Below are 20,009 nucleotides of genomic sequence, written 5' to 3' on the forward strand. Positions count from 1 at the left end.
AAGCTATACTAATACGGCATCCACTCATTAGCTATTAAACAAATTAAATCAAGATTTACCACCATTTTAACTACAAACAAAAACGTACAAATCTAGTAAATTACATAATTATTTCATTTTAGTTATAATAAACAATAAACAATTTACAATTGTTAGTTCAACTTCTAAAATATTGCTGACATTTTATGATGCATTGATCCACTAATTATATAACAGTTCAGACTTGTATTGCGCGACTTGTCTCTAGTAAGACTCCATTGCCTAAGAGATAGGGTTTATGCAATAACTTTGCTTGACATTACACGGTTCAGATTCTTGAAATCACGATAAAATCTAGGTACGAAGGGAAATGCATAATAATGCATATTACTACAGTCCAGTCCGGTGTCTAGACGGTGTCATAAATGCTGTTAAGAAATGCACTACATATTAGCTACTCGTATTTTAATTATCGCCATAAAATGAAAAAATTGTGTTAAACAAAATTAAGTAAAGAACATGTTTTTAATAAGGCTGATTATGAAATAGATTTGTCTCTTAGACGATACACCAATGGAAGATGATAGAATAAAATCCAGTCCTGGCTGATTATAATTAATTAACGACAGTTAATGGGAAGACCCAATGCCGATTGATATAACAAGGAACATTATATAACAACTTAGTAATGAAACCAAGCAGTAAATATTTCTTTCTAGTAATAAATACATGTATTAAATATATGTAAAAAAGTAAATAGTTAATTTATTTGTTAAGCATTTATCAAAATCTAAATATTTAAAATTATAACTGGACTTAGTAAACAATACATTTATTTTATTAACAGTTTAGTCACAAAAATGTTTAAGTTATTATGCACATAAATTTACACATAAAAATATTTGTCAATAGCTATTTAGGATTTGGAATTGCAGAAAAGCACAATTCTATTTTTTATTTACGGCAATAATGTAGCATACTCGCACTTAACTTATGTTCTGTTTAATCAGTAAAGTCATCGTTATTTTATTTAAATAATTTATTGTATAAAATTATAATTATTATTATTTATTATTTTAATAAACGAAATACCTTGGTCGATAATGTAAATGGAGCGATCTGCGTCGACTGGAACCGCCAAGGTTGAATTCGATTGTAACCTATACTATACCAGTATGATCAGATGTTATATAAACACCCGGTTTGCTTTTAAATTTACTCATGAATGCCGGCAATTCGGGCAAAGTGCCTGTACGCATTATTCTTTAATTGTCTTTTATTATCGATATATGATTATTGACTTTAATTAGTTCTATAAACGTTAATCTTTGCAATTAGAGATGCATTGCGTTTACGAAGTGTGCAGTTAATTTTATGACGAACTTTAAAATAAGCGGGAGTTCAATTTGAAGAGTAAGAAATTTTAATTATGTAACTGGATTCTCAAAGAACTGACGTCCTAATCTAAAGTGGTAAATAGTCATTTAGGCCTAAAAGCGCCATGCAAAGCAGCACGGACATTTGTTTTCATATGTATGATTGTTTGTATTGGTCTGGAAGCTTTCTATATATATATATATATATATATCTATTATGTGTGATTTAAAAAAATTAAATGGTATTATATCAGTTGTCTATATACTGAACCCACAGGGGACTACTGGACCCATAGGGGGTCCAAGCTGTGCTTAGCTTGGGATTGTGGCCTGTAATTTCACTGCCATATACCAATCTAAAACTCAAATACTCTCAAACCAAAGTATAAGTAACAACGCATAGTAGTATAAACAGACGAGACATACGTACCCACGCGGACAAACTAACCTTCGTACAAAGAATACCTCAGTACTGAATGTTTTCCATTTATTATAATTATTAATTGGTTTACAATTAAAAGCAATTACTATATCTCGTTTGTAACTATTTACTTAATACTAGCTATACTCGCGGTTGCACTCACAATTTATAGCCTATGTGTTATTCTGACGTATAAGCTATATTATTGTAAGATTTTATTAAAATCGATTCAGTAGTTTTTGCGCAAAAGAGTAATAAACATTCATCCACACTCACAAACTTCCGGGTTTATAATATTAGTAAGATGTAATTATAAGTTGATTTATATTTACTAAGTGTCTGTCAATATTGATTCTATTTATTCGTATGATGATTTAATTATTTACGTTTTTTGAAACCTTCAACAATTTAACATGTCCTAGATAATGATGCGATAAAAAGATAACCGTTCTCCATCATCAATTCTATGTGCTCCGACAGATATCAAGCCTTGACCGTAATTTTTATAACCAAAGAATGGTATAAGTAAAATATAAGTAAGCAAGGGATATGGTGTATGAAGTACGTTCACTCAAATATCATTTTTTTAGTATGTTTCTAATACTATATTATAGTAGAGGTCAGTATGATTTTATTAGGTTTTAGTTTTTATAAATTAGGGATACAGCGTAATATTTAATTATTAGTACTAGTACTAATAGTATTAATGTCAAAATAAAAATGTTTGTTTATTGTCTCATGGTAACATAAACAATCATCAGAAAGTACAACTTTCAATTAGCGTTTATAATGAAAAACGGAAGACTATATTTTACCTACATAAATATGTATATACCTACAGTATATGTTTAATGATGAATGATCCCGAGATTTGACTTTATACGGTAAGTAAAAAGTTGTAGTAATATAAAAATATAAAATCTATGTAATATATAATTAATTATATTTTAATTTACTTTTCAACAAGAAAATATCTCATAAGAAATAGACGATGATATAAATAGCGATAATTAAAAATCTGTTAAAAAACATAATTAAATTTCAACATAGTTAGTATAGGATCGATCCATTAAAACCTTCGATTGCAAAAATAATTATAAGTTCTTTAAATTTCATGTACATGTTTGAAATTTTATATTTTTGAAGAACAGTGTAATTTTAGACCAGAACCGAAGATTATTAAGTAGAAATATCTAAATTTCAAGGCTTACTTTGTTATCTTGAGAATTTGACTCATATGTATTTGAATAGTTCTAATTGAGTCACCACGAGAAGTGGGCGCAGGCGCAGCCTTGCTATAGCACAAGTGTACGTAAGATATACATATAAGGTTAAGAGTGGGCAGGACATAGCGGCCGTTGCGGTTAAGAGGCACTTTAGTTTATTCAAAACCTTTGTGTTTTTACAATACTTTTGAATCAACCGAAATGCCTTGTCTCCTGAATCGTTATTCATTTTGGTATTACTACATAAATTATGTAATTAAAGAAATAAAAAAGCTTATTTTTTTATTTATTTAAAATTTTAGAGAGCTTTGTACAAGCTAAAAGAATCACATGTCAGTCTCATTGTACTAAAACTAATTATTCTATTAAAAATACCTTACTAGGACGAATATTTTTCAAATACAAAAATAATTTGTAATTTATAAATGACGAAATATATAAAGCAAAAGAAAAAGAATAACCGAATTGATCAACTACTCCTTTTTTTTAAAGCGTTTAAATATAAAAGTTCATAGAACAAACAGAAATTTCTTACTTGAATTCTGTTTGAGGAATCTAAGAATACTTAAATTATTATAAAAAAGGAGGTTCTTCTTTAGGTTAAAAGTCAGAGTACATACATAAGATAGATACATAACACCTAATAAAGGTACCAAGTAATTCTGGACAAGTACTTACATAAAATTGAATTCTGGATTCCTTATGATAATATTGTGTCACTCAATCATAGTGCATTGGCGTGAACGCTATGAACTCTCGCAGCTATATTACATCAGAGATAACTAACATTTTGTCGCGTCTTCCTCAATAAAGTCTAGTTGTTACGTCTTATAAATTGATTACTTGGTTTGCGGTTGTGACAATAACCGGCCATACGTAATTGAGTTGAAGAGAGTCTTGTATAATCGTGTGATAATCTTAAAGCGCCAAGTCTAAGTATTTTTTAGATGTATCTGTATCAGCGAATTAATTTATATTGAATGAATACGTATATTTAAAATTTATATTTCTTTTTTTGTTTATTCTTACATAAGTCGATAAATATCATTACATCTGTTTCCAATTAGTAGGCAGAGATTAATGTCTAATGCTCCATACCTTTTAGTTTCCTACAATCAATCTATTCATATAAATTCGCCGGTTACGGGTACTTGTTATTTGGCCCTTTTAAAAGAAGTTGTTTATACGATACAAATTGTTGTTATTGTATTTAACGTATAAACAACGTAATTATATTATTTTATATACTAACAATTATTTAGAAATGTTGAATAATATTTCCAGACACATTAAACCGCTCTTTTGTTGTTATATAAGTAGACCACAAGAATCTCATCAAAGATAGAATGTTGAGTTACGTGTAAACTTTGCACTCCAGTGTCAGTTAAGTCAGCTTCTTTTGCCCAGAATAATGATGCCGTGATGATATTCATAGTGTATTATTTAGCTGTTACCGTAATCGTCTACACAAACTCTCCAGATAAATTTTTACGATAAAATATGGCTTACATCCCCTTTGACAGGATCTAGCGGGCGGGAACTGGGAACAAAATAAGCGAGTACGGGTTAAGTTTCCTAAAATTCTCCAAGATTCTTTATTTTTCTGTCCCTTAAAAGCTTCAACAAAGTTTAGGAAAACAATTTAAAGAAAGTTGAATGAAGTCTTTCTAAAATTATATCGTGATTAAGAGAAACAGGGATTTATAAATAAATATAGATATGTATTCTGTGATATAAGTCTTAGACATAAGAGACGAAAATATGTCGAAGATGAAATTGTGGTCAGCTTGTTATTGATATTTTAAACATTATCTACTACTATGTAGATTAATTAGACCAAATACTATATATACTATGTACAATAATATATGAGAATATTGAACAGCAAAGCAATTATTGTACAAGTTATTCAAAACAAAATGATCAATGCCAGTCGTTCTCGCTAATCCTTATCTCTGTCAGTTTTCTCTTTCAAAGCGATAGCACTGTCATTATCTTGTTTAGTCAGTAAAACGAGCAGTTCAGGTTAACTGCAATTAGCATACACCATAACAAACTGAGCCTCACGTGAACACTCGGCTGCGTTTACTTTCACCTATTGCAATGCCACGCACCAATTATTGACGACACCTGACCCGACTTTGTAAAAAAATGCTCATTGCAAACAACAATGAGTATTTTTTAGACAATTATAAATTAACTAAAAAACATATGTTACTTATATTAATAAAAATATTAGTTTCTTTATATTTACTGTATTCTGAAAACACTGGGATTTTTTTACTTTTTGTTTTTTTTTATGGCTTGTAATTCTGTATATTTGCCAATATATAAAGTTTGGGACACAATTTTTCTGGTAAAGGAAATTTTGGATGATTTAAAGGTAAATCAGGTAGTTTGACAAAATGATTAAAATAAGATACAAAAGTAGTATTAACTATGTAGTTAATACTACTTTTGTATCTTATTATTTAATTATTATAAGATACAAAAGTAAATAATTAAGTAAAATATAAGTTTTAAGTAAAATAAAAAGTAATTAAGTAAACTAAAGTATTTAAGTAAAATATAAGTTTTAAACGTTTTATATAAGTATAATGACATATTGTACCTATATATTTTACACACAACTATTTATATGTTTGTATGTATATTTGAATTTTTATATTTATAAAACAATTTATGTATTGTATATTTTTTCATATTTTTGTTATTTTTATCAATTATACATTAACTAGTTAATTAACTCATGCGAACCAGTTATTTGTTGGCGTGACTGTTATAAATAATTGACTGGTATGCATGATAGATTTTTATTTGAATGATACTAGACTAATGAGAATTTTATAAAGTCGTTATTTATTATCACTTTTAAATCCACTATTTTTATGCTTTGTGATATCCATTTAATAGATAGAGACATACACCTATAAGCTTTATCCTTAATTTATTTTATACCTTAATTTAATTTAAAGAAAATCTAATACCATGCAAAGATACTTTAAAACAGTCTGGTTTTAAAGTTATCTGCGTGCGTCCCTTAGTCTAATCTACCGGCCTTACATCATAACGTATATCACATAGTACGGCATTTTTACCTGTCGACATTGAGGTGAGAGTGATACTTGAAATGTCTAGTTATTTAATTAGAGTACTAGGGGACGGCGCTATGTGTCTTGTATTAATTTAGATTTATTGTTTCCATCATATGGGAGTATCAGAAATATAAAATTGCTCAGTTTTTTGGCGCCAACCAAATTCGAACTCACGACCTTTGACGTCTCAGTCGGAGAAGTAAACCACTGGACCACGACGGTCTCAAGATAATAGTATATATTACAATTGTTACTATTGTAGGCACGTGCGGTTCATGATCAAGTCTAACAAGAACAAGTCACCTGCATTCAAGGTTGGCTGTTGGGAACTAGAGCGGTATTATAGAACTCTTATTTATTATACAGATAAGAAATGTTTAGACTTAACTACATCTCAATGCGGTAGTTATAATTCTAACTAATATATCCTAATTATTCCCGTATCTATGCTAATTATATTAAGTTATAAATGCGCAAATGAGCATATTTGTTACACTTTCACGTCTAAACCGTTGAATTAAATGTTGTTTTACTATTTTAATTATTTCTCCATTCTTTTTTATAATTATTACATTACGTATAATTTGTCTTTCTTAGCCTCAGCTGCAATTTAAAAAAATATTTTTTATTTGATCTTTTTATGGCATCGTCCGATTTGCTTAAAATTATTCTTTCCTAGTTGTGCCCGTGGTTTCACCCGTGTGAAATTTATAGCCTATCATGTATAAGCTATTTTACTGTAAAGTTTCATCAAAATCCGTTTAGTAGTTTTTGCGTGAAACACTACCATCTATCCATTCTCACAAACTTTCGCGTTTATAATATTAATAAAATAATTAATGACGTAAAGTCTGCATATTTCTTTGTACTTAAAAACGTATGGAATAAAATTCTAGAGTAAAAATCAACACAAACGCGAGCGAAGCCGCGGTTTTTAACTCTAGTTTATTTAAATATAAACTAATTATATTATGACATATTAATATGTATCGAGACGTGAAAGTTTGTAAAGTTGTTTGAATATTTATGTATTACTCAATCATGCTTAAAAGCCTGTATATATTATAACTATATGTAGGTATAATAAGTGTACATATATGCGCTGCATACAGAACACTTTTTGTAATAAATCAAAGGGATAAATTTACAAATTTTAGTTTGAATAATATTATTTATTCAATAACTATTACACAAACGAAATTTCGTGGCAAATTAATAGCGGGTTTGAAATATCGTGTTTCATAAATCATTTACTAAAAATATAGTCCATTTACTGAATATCTATTCCATGGTTATTAAATTTAGTAGCAATATGATAATTATTATTACATCATACAGGTAATACATATACAGTTATCTGTGGTAATACTTAAACATGGCATGATTTCTGAAGTGGTAACGTAATAATTACGAGGGGAATATATATGGTACATTCAGATACGGTTATATCACTATACAAACTTATACACCTTCTGTACGTTTTATATTTCAAAATATTGAAAAAAATACAATTATTTATTATATACATGGCTTGCCAATAAAACAAAAGAATAAATGCATTTTAAAAATAGCTGTCATTTATTATTACATTATTATGAACCTCGATTTAAAATTCTCTTCTAATATATACGTATAAAATATACTCACATTATCAGATGATATCGCGCTGTCACTCAATGAAATACCAAAAACGCATAGACAACATAACAGCGCACTAATTTTTCGAACCATTTTGCACAATTACACAAAATTAACAATAAATATTCCAGAATTATTCACTTGAATTTCAAATATAGAATTTTGTTTATACTTTTTAAATTATTAATCGCAGGCTGAGCGTACGGCGAAAGCTGCGCGGCCGAACACAGTGTGGAAGCTGAGACGTGAATGTGTCGATTTTTGAAAGGCCCGCGTAGGAGGGTTTCCCGCCGATTTCATTTGACCGCGTTCCGTTTCACGCATTGACGAACCATTCGTATTTAATAATTTATCTATTATTATAACTATTGTTTAAGTAAACTATGAAAAAAATTAGTTTAAATAATATTTCTATAATATGTATTTTTTTTTCAATATGATAATAACATAATCACAAAGTAATATTAGGATATAGGTACTTTAAACTAACGACGTATCAGGCGTCATTATCTAACAGTGACTTAATCAGATAAGTCTGTACCTTTATCCAGAATGTATAAGGAAAAATAACTAAATACTATTGCCAGTTATACTTATTAAGCTAAAGAAGTACTAAAAAATATGCATTTAGTTCTCATCAATGCTAGTAGCATTGATGAGAACTAAATGCATATTTTTATGCCACTACTACTAACTGACTATTACTACTGAACATATACTGTGCTGTTCGTTTGTGTTTTTGGAAATAAACTTTTATTGTTGTTCTGTAGACCACAGAGCAATTAACACTATATTTAATTATTATTAATTAATATAATATTTGGGACTGAATTTACGAATAAACCAAAATTTTATGTATATAGCAACCAAAGAAGTAGTAAGTATACCAGTAGCAACCATTAGATCTAAAAAAGAAGTAATCACATAGGTTCACGCGAAAATTGTTTTATTTAAAGGCTGCAGGCTTGCAGATTTGTAAGGAAATGTTTTAAAATGGATCTATGCAAAATATTGGATAGAATATATATCAAAACACAACAATGTATTGTTCAGAAAAAGTACCTAAATTTGTACTAGAACGTTCTATCTCTAAATAAATAAGTATGTGACATTGGCAATATAATGTGCATGATATTGTAGGGACAAAATATTTATAAGTCAACGAACATGTAAATAACATATGTACTTAAACATATACTATGATACGAAGTGATCTTATAAAATGCTTATGTAGATTGCAACAATCAGTATTTAATGAGTCTTTGAACAACAAACTTCTCCAGTTGTTATCATACACATTTGTAAATAATACGAGTTCATAAACATTGTTAAGGTATATCGTCATAGTGATTATGGGAACAGAATGGATGAAAGATCCTGTTATTCAAAGATTCAGAGAGTATTTAAAAATTCCCAGTGTACATCCAGACGTAGACTACGGTGAGACCTAGAATATATATACTTTTTGAAAATAAACTTAATTTAAACACTTCTGAAATAACAATCTCATTTTTTTTAGTTTTTACATGCAATTTTGTCCGCGTGGTATTGCTAGCTTGAGATGAAAGTAGTCATAGGCCTTTTCTATCTTTTATATCTTAACGAAATAACAGTTTTCGTGTATATCAAATTTAATTGGTCCAGTTTAATAATTATTATTATTAGGTTGATTTTTCTCAGCAGATAATGTAAAGTACAAGTAGATACAAGTCAATACGTGTCTTCTATTCTATTTAGCAGACCGAAAATTCATTTAATTTGTATTTCGGTGACCTCGGGGTGCTGCGCACAGTGATGTCCTTAGCTCCGTTGATCGCGGGTTCGATTCCCGCGTATTACAAAAATTTGCTTACGTGTATGTTTATATGTATGATGTAGAGTCTTTTTGCTATGTATATTTTGTACAATAGTAATTACAAAAAAATTAAGGTTTATATTTTTATGCTATCTAATCGACCTATAGTATGAGTTTGACTTTATTTACGACTGTTTATGTATATACGATGGCTCTGTTTGACATTACAATATATTTGTACGTATTAACAATATAATGTAATGTCCAATAATATAATTATCCAAAACTATCTAATCTAAAACTTAAAAAGAACCAAATTAAAAAAAATACACTAACCGATTGTGTGCTATAACGATATATGCTATGAAGGAGATTGTGTGATCTTCCTCAAGAAGCAAGCGAGTGAGATCGGCTTACCAGTGGTCGTTCATGAACTCGTACCAAGGAAGCCGGTCGTGATCTTCACATGGATTGGGTTAAAGCCACAACTGCCGTCAATACTGCTCAATTCTCATATGGACGTGGTCCCTGTTTATGAGGTAAGTTTTTTTTATATCCAGAGCCTATCTCCCCACCATTTAGGTGGGCCTTCGCCTAACTTAAAGTTAAACTTATAGCTAGTTGGGTAGGGGATCCGGGATAAACTATATCCGGATATTAATTTCCAGGCTTTTGACTGCTACTGTTTATACACAGGTAAGATTGTGCAATGTAAAAAGAAACACAAATTGCTGTATTTGTGTTACTTTTTACATACATAAGTTAGGTTAAGTTTTAAACATAGGAAACAAGACCAGCAAAGAAATTGATTAAATCCAGAGGGCTGTTGTAGCCGAGGAACAAACCGGGGCAAAGAGGTCCCAACCAACACCCTCCTATATAATATGTTAGGTATTGCGTTCAATGCACCAAGACGGTGCCTGACATATTCACATTTCCCTGTCAATATTTCAAATCAACCTAACAGGGGTAACTCTATCGCTAACTCTTGGATTAATTCGGTTTGTTATCGATGTTTTCATCACCAGAATTTTTTGGTTTCAGGCAGATTCAATCTTACAACCTTTTTGTCTAACAAGTGAAGCTCTTGGTCGGACACATTATCTATGAATTGAAAATTTCCGAAATGCTGGTGGAATAGTACTAGATAATATTGTATATGCTATTAAATATCATATTCATTTGTATATATACACATGTATTTAGATAAAGTATAATTCTATAATTATAAAGCTACAGTTGTAAACAAGAAGTGTAGATATACACTATACTGTGTATATACCTATACAGGTAGCTTTAAATTATCTTAATTTGTTTATATAAATATAATTAGAGTTTATATATCTTTAATGATAAGACTTGACCGTGACCCTTTAAAATAATGTAATATTTGTCCTGAGGACAAAGGTAATATGTCTCTATCCACTAAGTTAATTGCTCGAAAATTTTTTATAGTTCAGAATACAGCTTGAAGCTAGTTTTTAATATAATAATATCCTTTACAAATTAATAACAAGTATTCAGTTTTATTCAACCCTTTTTCGCATTAAAAAGTAACCTATGTCTTTTCTCAAGGGCTAGACTAGTTTTGGCGTGAAAGCGCGACATATAGACAGACAGTGCTACTTTCGCATTTATAATATTAGTAAGAAGTAAGATTAAAATTAGAAAATTCACCTTTTACCCAAAAACACATCTTAGTCAAGCATCTTGTTTACAGACAGATGAGGAGAGATCCACGCAGACAACCTTATACAAAGTCTACCTTTGTAACATAACTTATTGATGGTATTTTTGCATAGGAGTACTGGTCGCACCCTCCTTTCGACGCAGTTATAACCGACGATGGGTTTCTGTATGGTCGAGGAACACAAGATATGAAAGGAGTCGGAATGATGCATTTAGAAGCAGTCAGGCGGTTGAAGAACTCTGGAGCGAGACTCCAACGAACTGTTCATATATGTTTCGTTCCTGGTGAGTAGGTAGATATAATCTTTTTTTTTAGATCTGTTCTCAAATTCAATTAATAGAAATCTATTTTCAGTGTTGAATATTAAATCAGGAGTGATGAAATGTAAATACTTCAGAATGATATCATCATATTAATTTATTATTAGTATTTCTGAAAGGTTTTTTTTAATCGTATGTCGTTACCGATTGTAAAGTCTAAGGAATGCATACTCAACTGAATGAAATCTAGCATGCTTTTTTCGTTTAGGCATTTTCTTAGTATCCTAAGGATAACAACAAAAGCAATAGTTGTTAATATTAGACTCTATAATGGATTTGACGTTGTCCTAAATTTAAAAATTACTTGCAAATACAGTAAAAAATTTGTCTACATATATATATATTATATGTACTTTTAAATTAACATGCCACTTGAGAACCTTTATTCGTCATCGATAATTATTATTATTATTCTTCAAGTGATATAGCCGGTCCATATAAGTTTGCTAATTCTTTGGACTGCGTTGATCACTTAAGTGGCTAGTACTTAAGTACTTAAACTTAATCGGATTAAAAGTCTTTAATCTGCAATTTTACCAAATATTTGTTTTTTTCTACATAACAGAACATCTGACTAATATGGATTTTAGAAGCAAAAGATTGTGAGTTAGATGTTTGTTACTCTTTCACGCAAAAACTACTGAACGGATTTGAATAAAGTAATCTAGCTTCTACATCAGAATAATGCATAGGCTATAATTTAAAAGTTAGTATGTAAATTGGAGGAAATGTAATAATAAATGTCAATATGTGTGATATGGACGAAGTTGAGCGCGGAACAGGTAGTTCTAAATAATTCGGAATACCATTTCAGATGAAGAAACAGGTGGTATTGATGGTATGCGAAAATTCTCGGAATCGGAAGAATTCAAGAAGCTCAATCTGGGATTCTGTTTGGATGAGAGTATGCCCAGTGAAAACAATAAGATATTAGCTTTCAACGGTGAAAGAACAAGCAGACGTAAGTATATAACTATTCCTAACTAAAAAAACACTAAATTATCTTCTTTCGTTTCAATAACAACTGAATGTATTTATTCCAAACCTTTTGCGATGACGTTTGCGCATTCGGTCGTATTTGTTAAATCTTCCTTTGTGCGGGATGATGGGCACAAAAGAGAAGACAATAAGTATATCATAGATCTGGTATTACGCTCCGTTGTCGCAGGACTGTACCCTATTTTACTAGATTGTACCTGCAGTAGTCCAGCTGGGTTCGCAGCATACCGATGATAAAATAACTTATCAAAAAGAAAGATTTGGTAGTAATGCGATCTGGATGGGTCAGATCTCATTACTATCAATATTCTATTAGATCGATCGCCATGAGTTTTCTCCTGACAATTACTCGTACCTATAGTTTTTATCCTGGTGACCATAACAACAGATTTTGTCTCATCCTAATCCTAACATTTATACTAGAACTACCTATAAGTGTTTTAATGAATTCAGACATTTTCCAATAGACGTTAAGTGTTTTTAATGCATTAACATTATCTATAATTTGAATAAATTTGCTAGACACTAAACTTACATATAACATTTTTAAAAAATTCTCAAATACATATATGAGCTTCCATATTAGGATCTCCAACAACAGCCAATTGATCATCATCTATACTGTCTTCGCGGCACGTAATCATTCTAATAAAAATAATAGAGTATAGAGAATAAAATAAAATAAAAAATATGTAGCATAATGACTTTTCTAAAAAGTGCTAAAGTAAGAATTATTCTGTGATTATTAAATCCTTTATAACCTTCAAGATTAAAAGCAACTCATATATTATTGCATTTACTTTTCGTGCAATATAAATAGCCCATAGAATATAAATATGCAAAATTACTTGCATTTTGAAACATATCTTACACAAGTATATTTGTTAATAATACTTAAATATTCGATATTAACATCATCAATTAAATATTATTTCAGCTATTTGCTCATTATTATAATTTTTCCTATGTTTCTCCACAAAAACATGTCTCAAATGTTTTTAGGGTTCAAAGTACATAATTAAATTATAAATATTTATTTTATTTACAGCGATCAGAAAGATCGTACCGTTTAATTAATTAATTAAATCTTCAATCTCACATATTTATTAATTAAATTTAATAACAACAGATAACCTGGATCAGCGCGAGGCGTTAATAATATCTGCTCTAGAATTTGTTGCAACGAACAATTAAGTAAGATGTGCATCTATGAGACATTGCGTTTTATACATTGATCGATAATACAAACTAGATAAAGTCACACGAACATAGTGGGACGTAAAAGTATATTATATTCTAAAATAATGTAGGTATAATATTAATTTTAGTTATGAATAATGTTTTAATTTTATAATTATCGAAACATTAATGTAATTTAAACCTTAAACACAAACAATAAAGTACAGTTTATTATTACACACAGACATCATCAACTTAATAGAAATCATGAAAGTAATGAAAATAAAATATACTAATATTTATATTAATACAATTATAACGATGGTAGTTGAAACTATATTAAATATTTTTAGAAATGTGCAAAATATCTACTATATTTCCTACATTAAATCGAAAACGAGGGTAATTATTTTCATCTTCACATAAACAGAAAATGGACAAATACACAGTCCATTTTCTGTTCAAGTGTAGGCATTTCATATAAAAACTACTGGAATACATGTATTTACTTAATTTTTCATTACTATTTATTTTCCAACAGATTTTACTCTATATATCAGTAAATTTAAAACATTTCTAATTCTACATGTCATCATATTTATGAATATTGCTTTTTCAAAATAAAAACGTACTCTGGAAGCGAGGCATATGCGCTCATTTTTTTTTAACGTTTTGACGTTATCTAGTCGATATTATACATCCATGACTGTAGGCTTATCAAACTGACCCGTCTACTTAGTTGCTTGTTTTTTTTTTTTTTTTATGGATGATAATGGAATGGCTGTCCCGCCTGCGCTAACGGTTTACGCTGGCGGGGCACCAGTGGAGGATGATCAGATTGTTTGCCCATCGTGATATAACATCACACCCTGACATGGTCGTTGCAAATGATTAAAAACAATGCCAACACACCAGTCGTTGCAAATGTTAAAAACAATAAATAAATTAAAATGTAGAAACAGTTCTGGCGGTATGTGGAACGGGGTTAGCAACTTAGTTGTGTATGGTTTCGGAATCGGTAAAATTTTCGTGTCCGCTAGATTGGAACTTATGACCATACACTGAGATTCTAAAAGTTAATGACCATAAACCTCCACTTGAGTTTAAATAATCTATACTTATAAAATCATTTGTCCTCTCTGACTACCGATGTACAGCTTAAACTACAAGTTAAAATTGATTCTACACATGTTTATTTTATACTATACGCAATTTTTTTAGAAATAATCATATTGACTACATATCAGCGATAGCAATTGCGAACAAAAGCTAGTCTATAGATAAAAACATGTACTTTAAACAAACTTTAAAAATTGTTGACTGTCATACATTTTAGAAAAACGATGTCATGATGGAGATATCATTTTTGAGAGTAATTAAAATTTGAAAATAATTGTTTATGGTGTGCTACGATTGAATTTCGGATACAATTTACTTTATTCTTATAACAATGATAAAACAGGGAGACGGAATGATAAAGACTAATTTTATTTTTGTTCTGTTTGATATGATTTAATATGAATATCTCCTAAGTTTAAACTAATTGATTATAGAAATTAAGATAACATGCAAAGCAGCGCCTGCACATGGAGCGCTGTTAGAATCTAATACCGCTGGTGAAAAAGTAAGTAAACATTTCTAGTACAAATACAAGGGCATAAAGTCTAATAATTACATTTTGGATGCCTGAGTAGTTATAACGGAACTTGGCTTACAATCAAACTGCTTTACTCCAACATTAAGTAAGTCTGTTACTCATATGGATAACTTTATATATAGACAATTTTGAATAAATTGTGATATAAAAAATCTAATATCAGTGATTTATTTTATGTTCTTCCAGTTATATTACATAATTGATAAGTTTATGAAATTACGAGCAGAAGAAAAGAAGAAGCTTGATAATGGAACCCCTCTTGGTGAAGTGACTACTATAAACATGACACAAATTGAGGTAATAAATCGAATCAAATCAAAGAAATCCATGGTAATATATATTATCCCTTTACATATTAAAAGAAATAAATAAATACTTAGGTTTATAAAAACATAAGCATTTACGCTACAAGAAGAACAATATTGCTGCGGAGTTCACAATTGCGATTGGTGAACATTATATTATTATGTAATATAGTAGATATATTTTGTATGAATATGTAATATGTCTCACATAAGGTTTAATTCAATATCTTTGACTATTTATTTGATTTATTCTATAAATCTATGTCCGTATTAACTAAAAATAAGTCCTACCAGCTAAATTGTACTATTAAATATTGCAGGGTGGAGTGCAAATAAACGTATTACCAGAAAGCTTATCCGTATCTTTCGACATCAGAATTGCGCCTGAATATGATCATGCTGCATTTGAAAATATGGTATATAATATTTTGACTCCTCATAAGTCGATCAATCATTATAATTTTTATATTTATGGACGATATATAATTTCTTTTTCCTTACAATTAATATAACATTTCGAAATTAATTAATATGGAATGTACTTTACTAATTTTTAATTTCAGCTATTTGCTACAGTCTAAAGAACAAATATAATAATCTATAATAGCAATTAAGAAATTATGTTCAAGTTATCTATATGCTTTACTTTATTTTTGTAATTTGAAATTGATGATAAATTTATTCCAGATATCGACATGGTGCAGAGAAGCAGGAGACAATGTCAGTTTTGAATATATTGTAAAAAATCCTGAAGTAAGAAGCACTAGAATTGATGGTTCTGTTCCATTCTGGAATGTTCTTAAAACATCGATTGAAACATTGTAAGTAATTTTTAATAATTCACTATACTTTTTAGGATTATTTGCAAATAATCTACTTCCTATATCCATAGGAAGTCTAATCAGTATAAAATTAAAAAAAAAATATGCAACAACGAAAATATATGTAAATAAAATTGGATTTTGTAAATTAAATTTATTACAAAAATGTGATATAATACAATAGTTATACTTTACAGGGGTGTACCTATTAAATGTATTACGTGTCCAGGGGCAACAGATGCCCGTTACATTAGAAGGCAAGGCATTCCAGCAATAGGCCTCAGTCCTCTTATTAGTACTCCTCAGCTACTGCATGCACATGATGAAAGAATTCACGTTGAAGTCTACAAGCAAGGTATCGATATAATGGAGAAAATAGTGTCAGCTGTAGCTAACGTTTAAGTAATATTGTTTATCGATATAAATAAATACAATACCTGACTTTAATATATAATACTAATAAATATTTACATTGTGTTATTATAAATACATTTATAGGAGTTTTATTTGTGTAATTAATAATGATAATTCTGATTTTATTTAAATCTATTTACATTGAAATTGCACTTTCAATCTAAAGAAGGAGATTCTAATTCTTTAATGTAAAGAATTAGAGTTATTTTCTTTTCGTGTAAATTGTGCAACAGTGTCTGTTCTTTTTACTAAGATTTATATTTTTAGTATATTTATATACATGCAGTTATCATAATTAGCATAAAACAGTTATCATAATTAAAGCCATACTTTGTGTAACAAAATCTATTTTATTAGTAAAACGCCTTTGATGATACAAATCGCAAATTCTACAAAAAATAATATTGCATAACTTACTTGTAAAGGATACAATTCGTACATGATCAGAAACGGGGTGGTGTAATGACCTAGCATAGCAAATCCTACGTAGACTATAAACAGAATTAGTGACAATATGTTTGGGGCAAGTTGGGAATATATAAGAGAGCCTATACACATTGTAGTAACACCAAGTCCTGAAAACTTTTAAAATTAGACACGTACTTAAATTAAAATTGTTACATTAATGTATATTTATTGTTAGTTATACAAAATGAAGGCTAAGCAAATGAAATGTAATGTTGATTTTTTTAAAGGATTTAAACATTTTTAGTAATGATTTCATTACTCACATTAGAAATGTTTTGGTAAGAGAAAGTTTTTTATCATGTAATAGCACTTCTTATTGTACAATTTAGTATAACATTATTCTACAAGACGATATTATATGAAATTTTTTTACGAAAGAATAGATATATTTTTTGTAAACGTTATATACAGATTTGATCAATATACCCACCTATAATAATGTTGGTAGCATTTTTCGCATAACTTGTATAAACCCATACAATGACCACTGGAATTTCGCATACCAGTATCACGATTCGTCGACCGAAAGTGTCCATCGCATAGACAGCAATAAGACAACCCAGTGGGGCTAACAATGTTATGCTACGCTTGCTGGTGAACATAATAAAAAAAAATTGCATCTATTGACTGAACAGCCTGTGTAATATAAGCATCTAAGACTCTTGCTCTTTGATTGAATAATTACATTTCGTTATCCTATTCATTATGAATATTCCTAATTGAAATTTATCCGAATTTATCCGTGTCTTTTTTGTAAAAGATTACGGAATGGTGATCCTGTCTGCACTAATAGGATACCTAGTACAGGCACCAGTTCTCCACAAATCTGTATTTTTGCATAGAATTTTACATGCCTCAAAGGCTCTGCAGCACTCTATATTATGTATGATTTTGTGGAGAAAAAATAAATATATTATTATTACTTTTTTTATCCAAAAATTCTCATCTCCCCTCTTAAAAACCGCATGGAGATTAATCTATTAAAGTACATTGATACAAAGAAAAGAACAATACAATTATGCAAAATGCAATTTTGTCCCCCTGCCTTCACACTAAATTTGTATTACGTATGTTTTGACATTATGAGTTTTTGCATTTGTTTAGTTGAGGAACACGGTGTCGAATATTGCTAACGAGTTTATATATCTGTATATATATTACAGCTATTATTCCTTCTGATATCTTACATCAATTTTATCCACTTTCTTTTAGATATCCCTAGACGTTACCAATAAATAATGTAAAGTTGTAGACATAGGTATATAGGTTAAAAATTTGTCAAACTGGATTAATCAACGATACGCTGACAATCTAAAATGAAAGAAACGTTATATAAATATTACCCACATCTATCCAAGATTCTTCACTAACATGTCGGATCCTGGCGCCATAATTTGAGGTATTGTTACTGCTGAAAATCCCATTGCTAGTCCAACGTTCACCCTTGTTAAATTAACCCACACCGCATACCCTAACTGGATCCATGAGGTTTTTGACCAAAATCCAGGGTGCATGCAGACCCTGCTGTTCCATTTCTACTCACAGTCTCCGCCGCATAAATTAAACATTCGTATGAAGCTGAAATGGGTCGCTAGTAATAACAGTGCTAAGACAACGATTACTATCGAATTAAGATTGTACTACATTTGGTAGTAGGTTACAAAAAAGATTGGCATCTTATTTAGTACGGGTAGTGTACAATAATATATGGATTTATATGTATATATTATATAATTTCTTGACGCTTAATAAGAGACGCTACGTGGCATGGTCATAATATTAATTTTCGTTAATAATACTATTAAAAATTATATATAGGTATTATTCCTAATTAAAAACAATGCAAATAAATCGTAGTTTTCCCATATTTCTTCTAAATTTATATTTCTCATATTGTACTTCATCTATAGTTGATATTTATTAGGTTTTCCTATTGTATGCTTCTGGATACACATGTGGTCTTGTATACTTATTGTTATCAAACTCAGCAGTAAAGATAGGCTTCAGTTTCTTGCCAATTAGTTGACGATTGATATTTTCTTCCAAGTTTGAGAGAATCTTCAGCAACGTTCCTCGTGAAATGCCTCTGAATTCTATGCCGTCAGCAAACTTCACAGGACCTTTATGCATAATAACATTTTATATGTATATATGTACATCCTAACTAATATGTAAATGCAATAGTGAATTTGTTAGTTTGTTTGTTAGATACGACAATAATCTTGAAATTTGGAGAATACCATATATTTTAGTCCCAGTCAATTATGATGAAGCAAGTATAATTTCTGAAATGATTAAATAACTAAATTTGATTTATTTTTCATTTATCTAGAACTACAGGATGCAGACAACGCTTAAAAGCGTTTGTCTATCAGCCACTAATATTATATTCGTATATAAAGTACCTTCGTTATCATGTTTGGATATTTATCACTCAACCATCATTCCAATATCATTTATATATAATCATATATACAAGTAAAATACTCACGTGCATTCCGATTACTGTCGGTAGCTTGACTATTCCAACACAACAGTAGAATACAAGAAACATAGCTTGCCAACTGCATATTCAGCGCAATCAGCTTATATTAATGAGTTTACAAACATCGATAAATGGCTGTTC

At 29.7% G+C, this 20,009-nt stretch overlaps 2 protein-coding genes across 2 annotated transcripts in view; one reads left to right on the plus strand and one right to left on the minus strand.

Annotated features, from left to right (window-relative positions):
• LOC131847077 (general odorant-binding protein 70) overlaps positions 1 to 7,980 on the minus strand; it is a 28,142-nt gene extending 20,162 nt beyond the window's left edge. The window contains exon 1 of the mRNA XM_059196535.1: positions 7,745 to 7,980. Within this exon, the coding sequence (XP_059052518.1) occupies positions 7,745 to 7,828 (84 nt within the window). The 5' untranslated portion in view covers positions 7,829 to 7,980. The remainder of the gene's footprint in view (positions 1 to 7,744) is intronic.
• Positions 7,981 to 8,968: 988 nt separating this feature from the next.
• LOC131847080 (aminoacylase-1-like) lies at positions 8,969 to 16,981 on the plus strand. The gene is made up of 9 exons (XM_059196538.1): positions 8,969 to 9,175; positions 9,900 to 10,069; positions 11,333 to 11,504; positions 12,355 to 12,501; positions 15,272 to 15,342; positions 15,562 to 15,672; positions 16,001 to 16,096; positions 16,368 to 16,501; positions 16,699 to 16,981. Exons 1-9 carry the CDS (start codon positions 9,088 to 9,090, stop codon positions 16,901 to 16,903), a joined length of 1,194 nt encoding a protein of 397 aa, XP_059052521.1. The 5' UTR covers positions 8,969 to 9,087; the 3' UTR covers positions 16,904 to 16,981.
• The last annotated feature ends 3,028 nt before the right edge of the window (positions 16,982 to 20,009 follow it).

This window comes from Achroia grisella, unplaced genomic scaffold, assembly GCF_030625045.1.
Source record: "Achroia grisella isolate CSIRO2021 unplaced genomic scaffold, CSIRO_AGI_Agris_v1 utg515, whole genome shotgun sequence".
In the NCBI taxonomy this organism is placed as follows: domain Eukaryota; kingdom Metazoa; phylum Arthropoda; class Insecta; order Lepidoptera; family Pyralidae; genus Achroia; species Achroia grisella.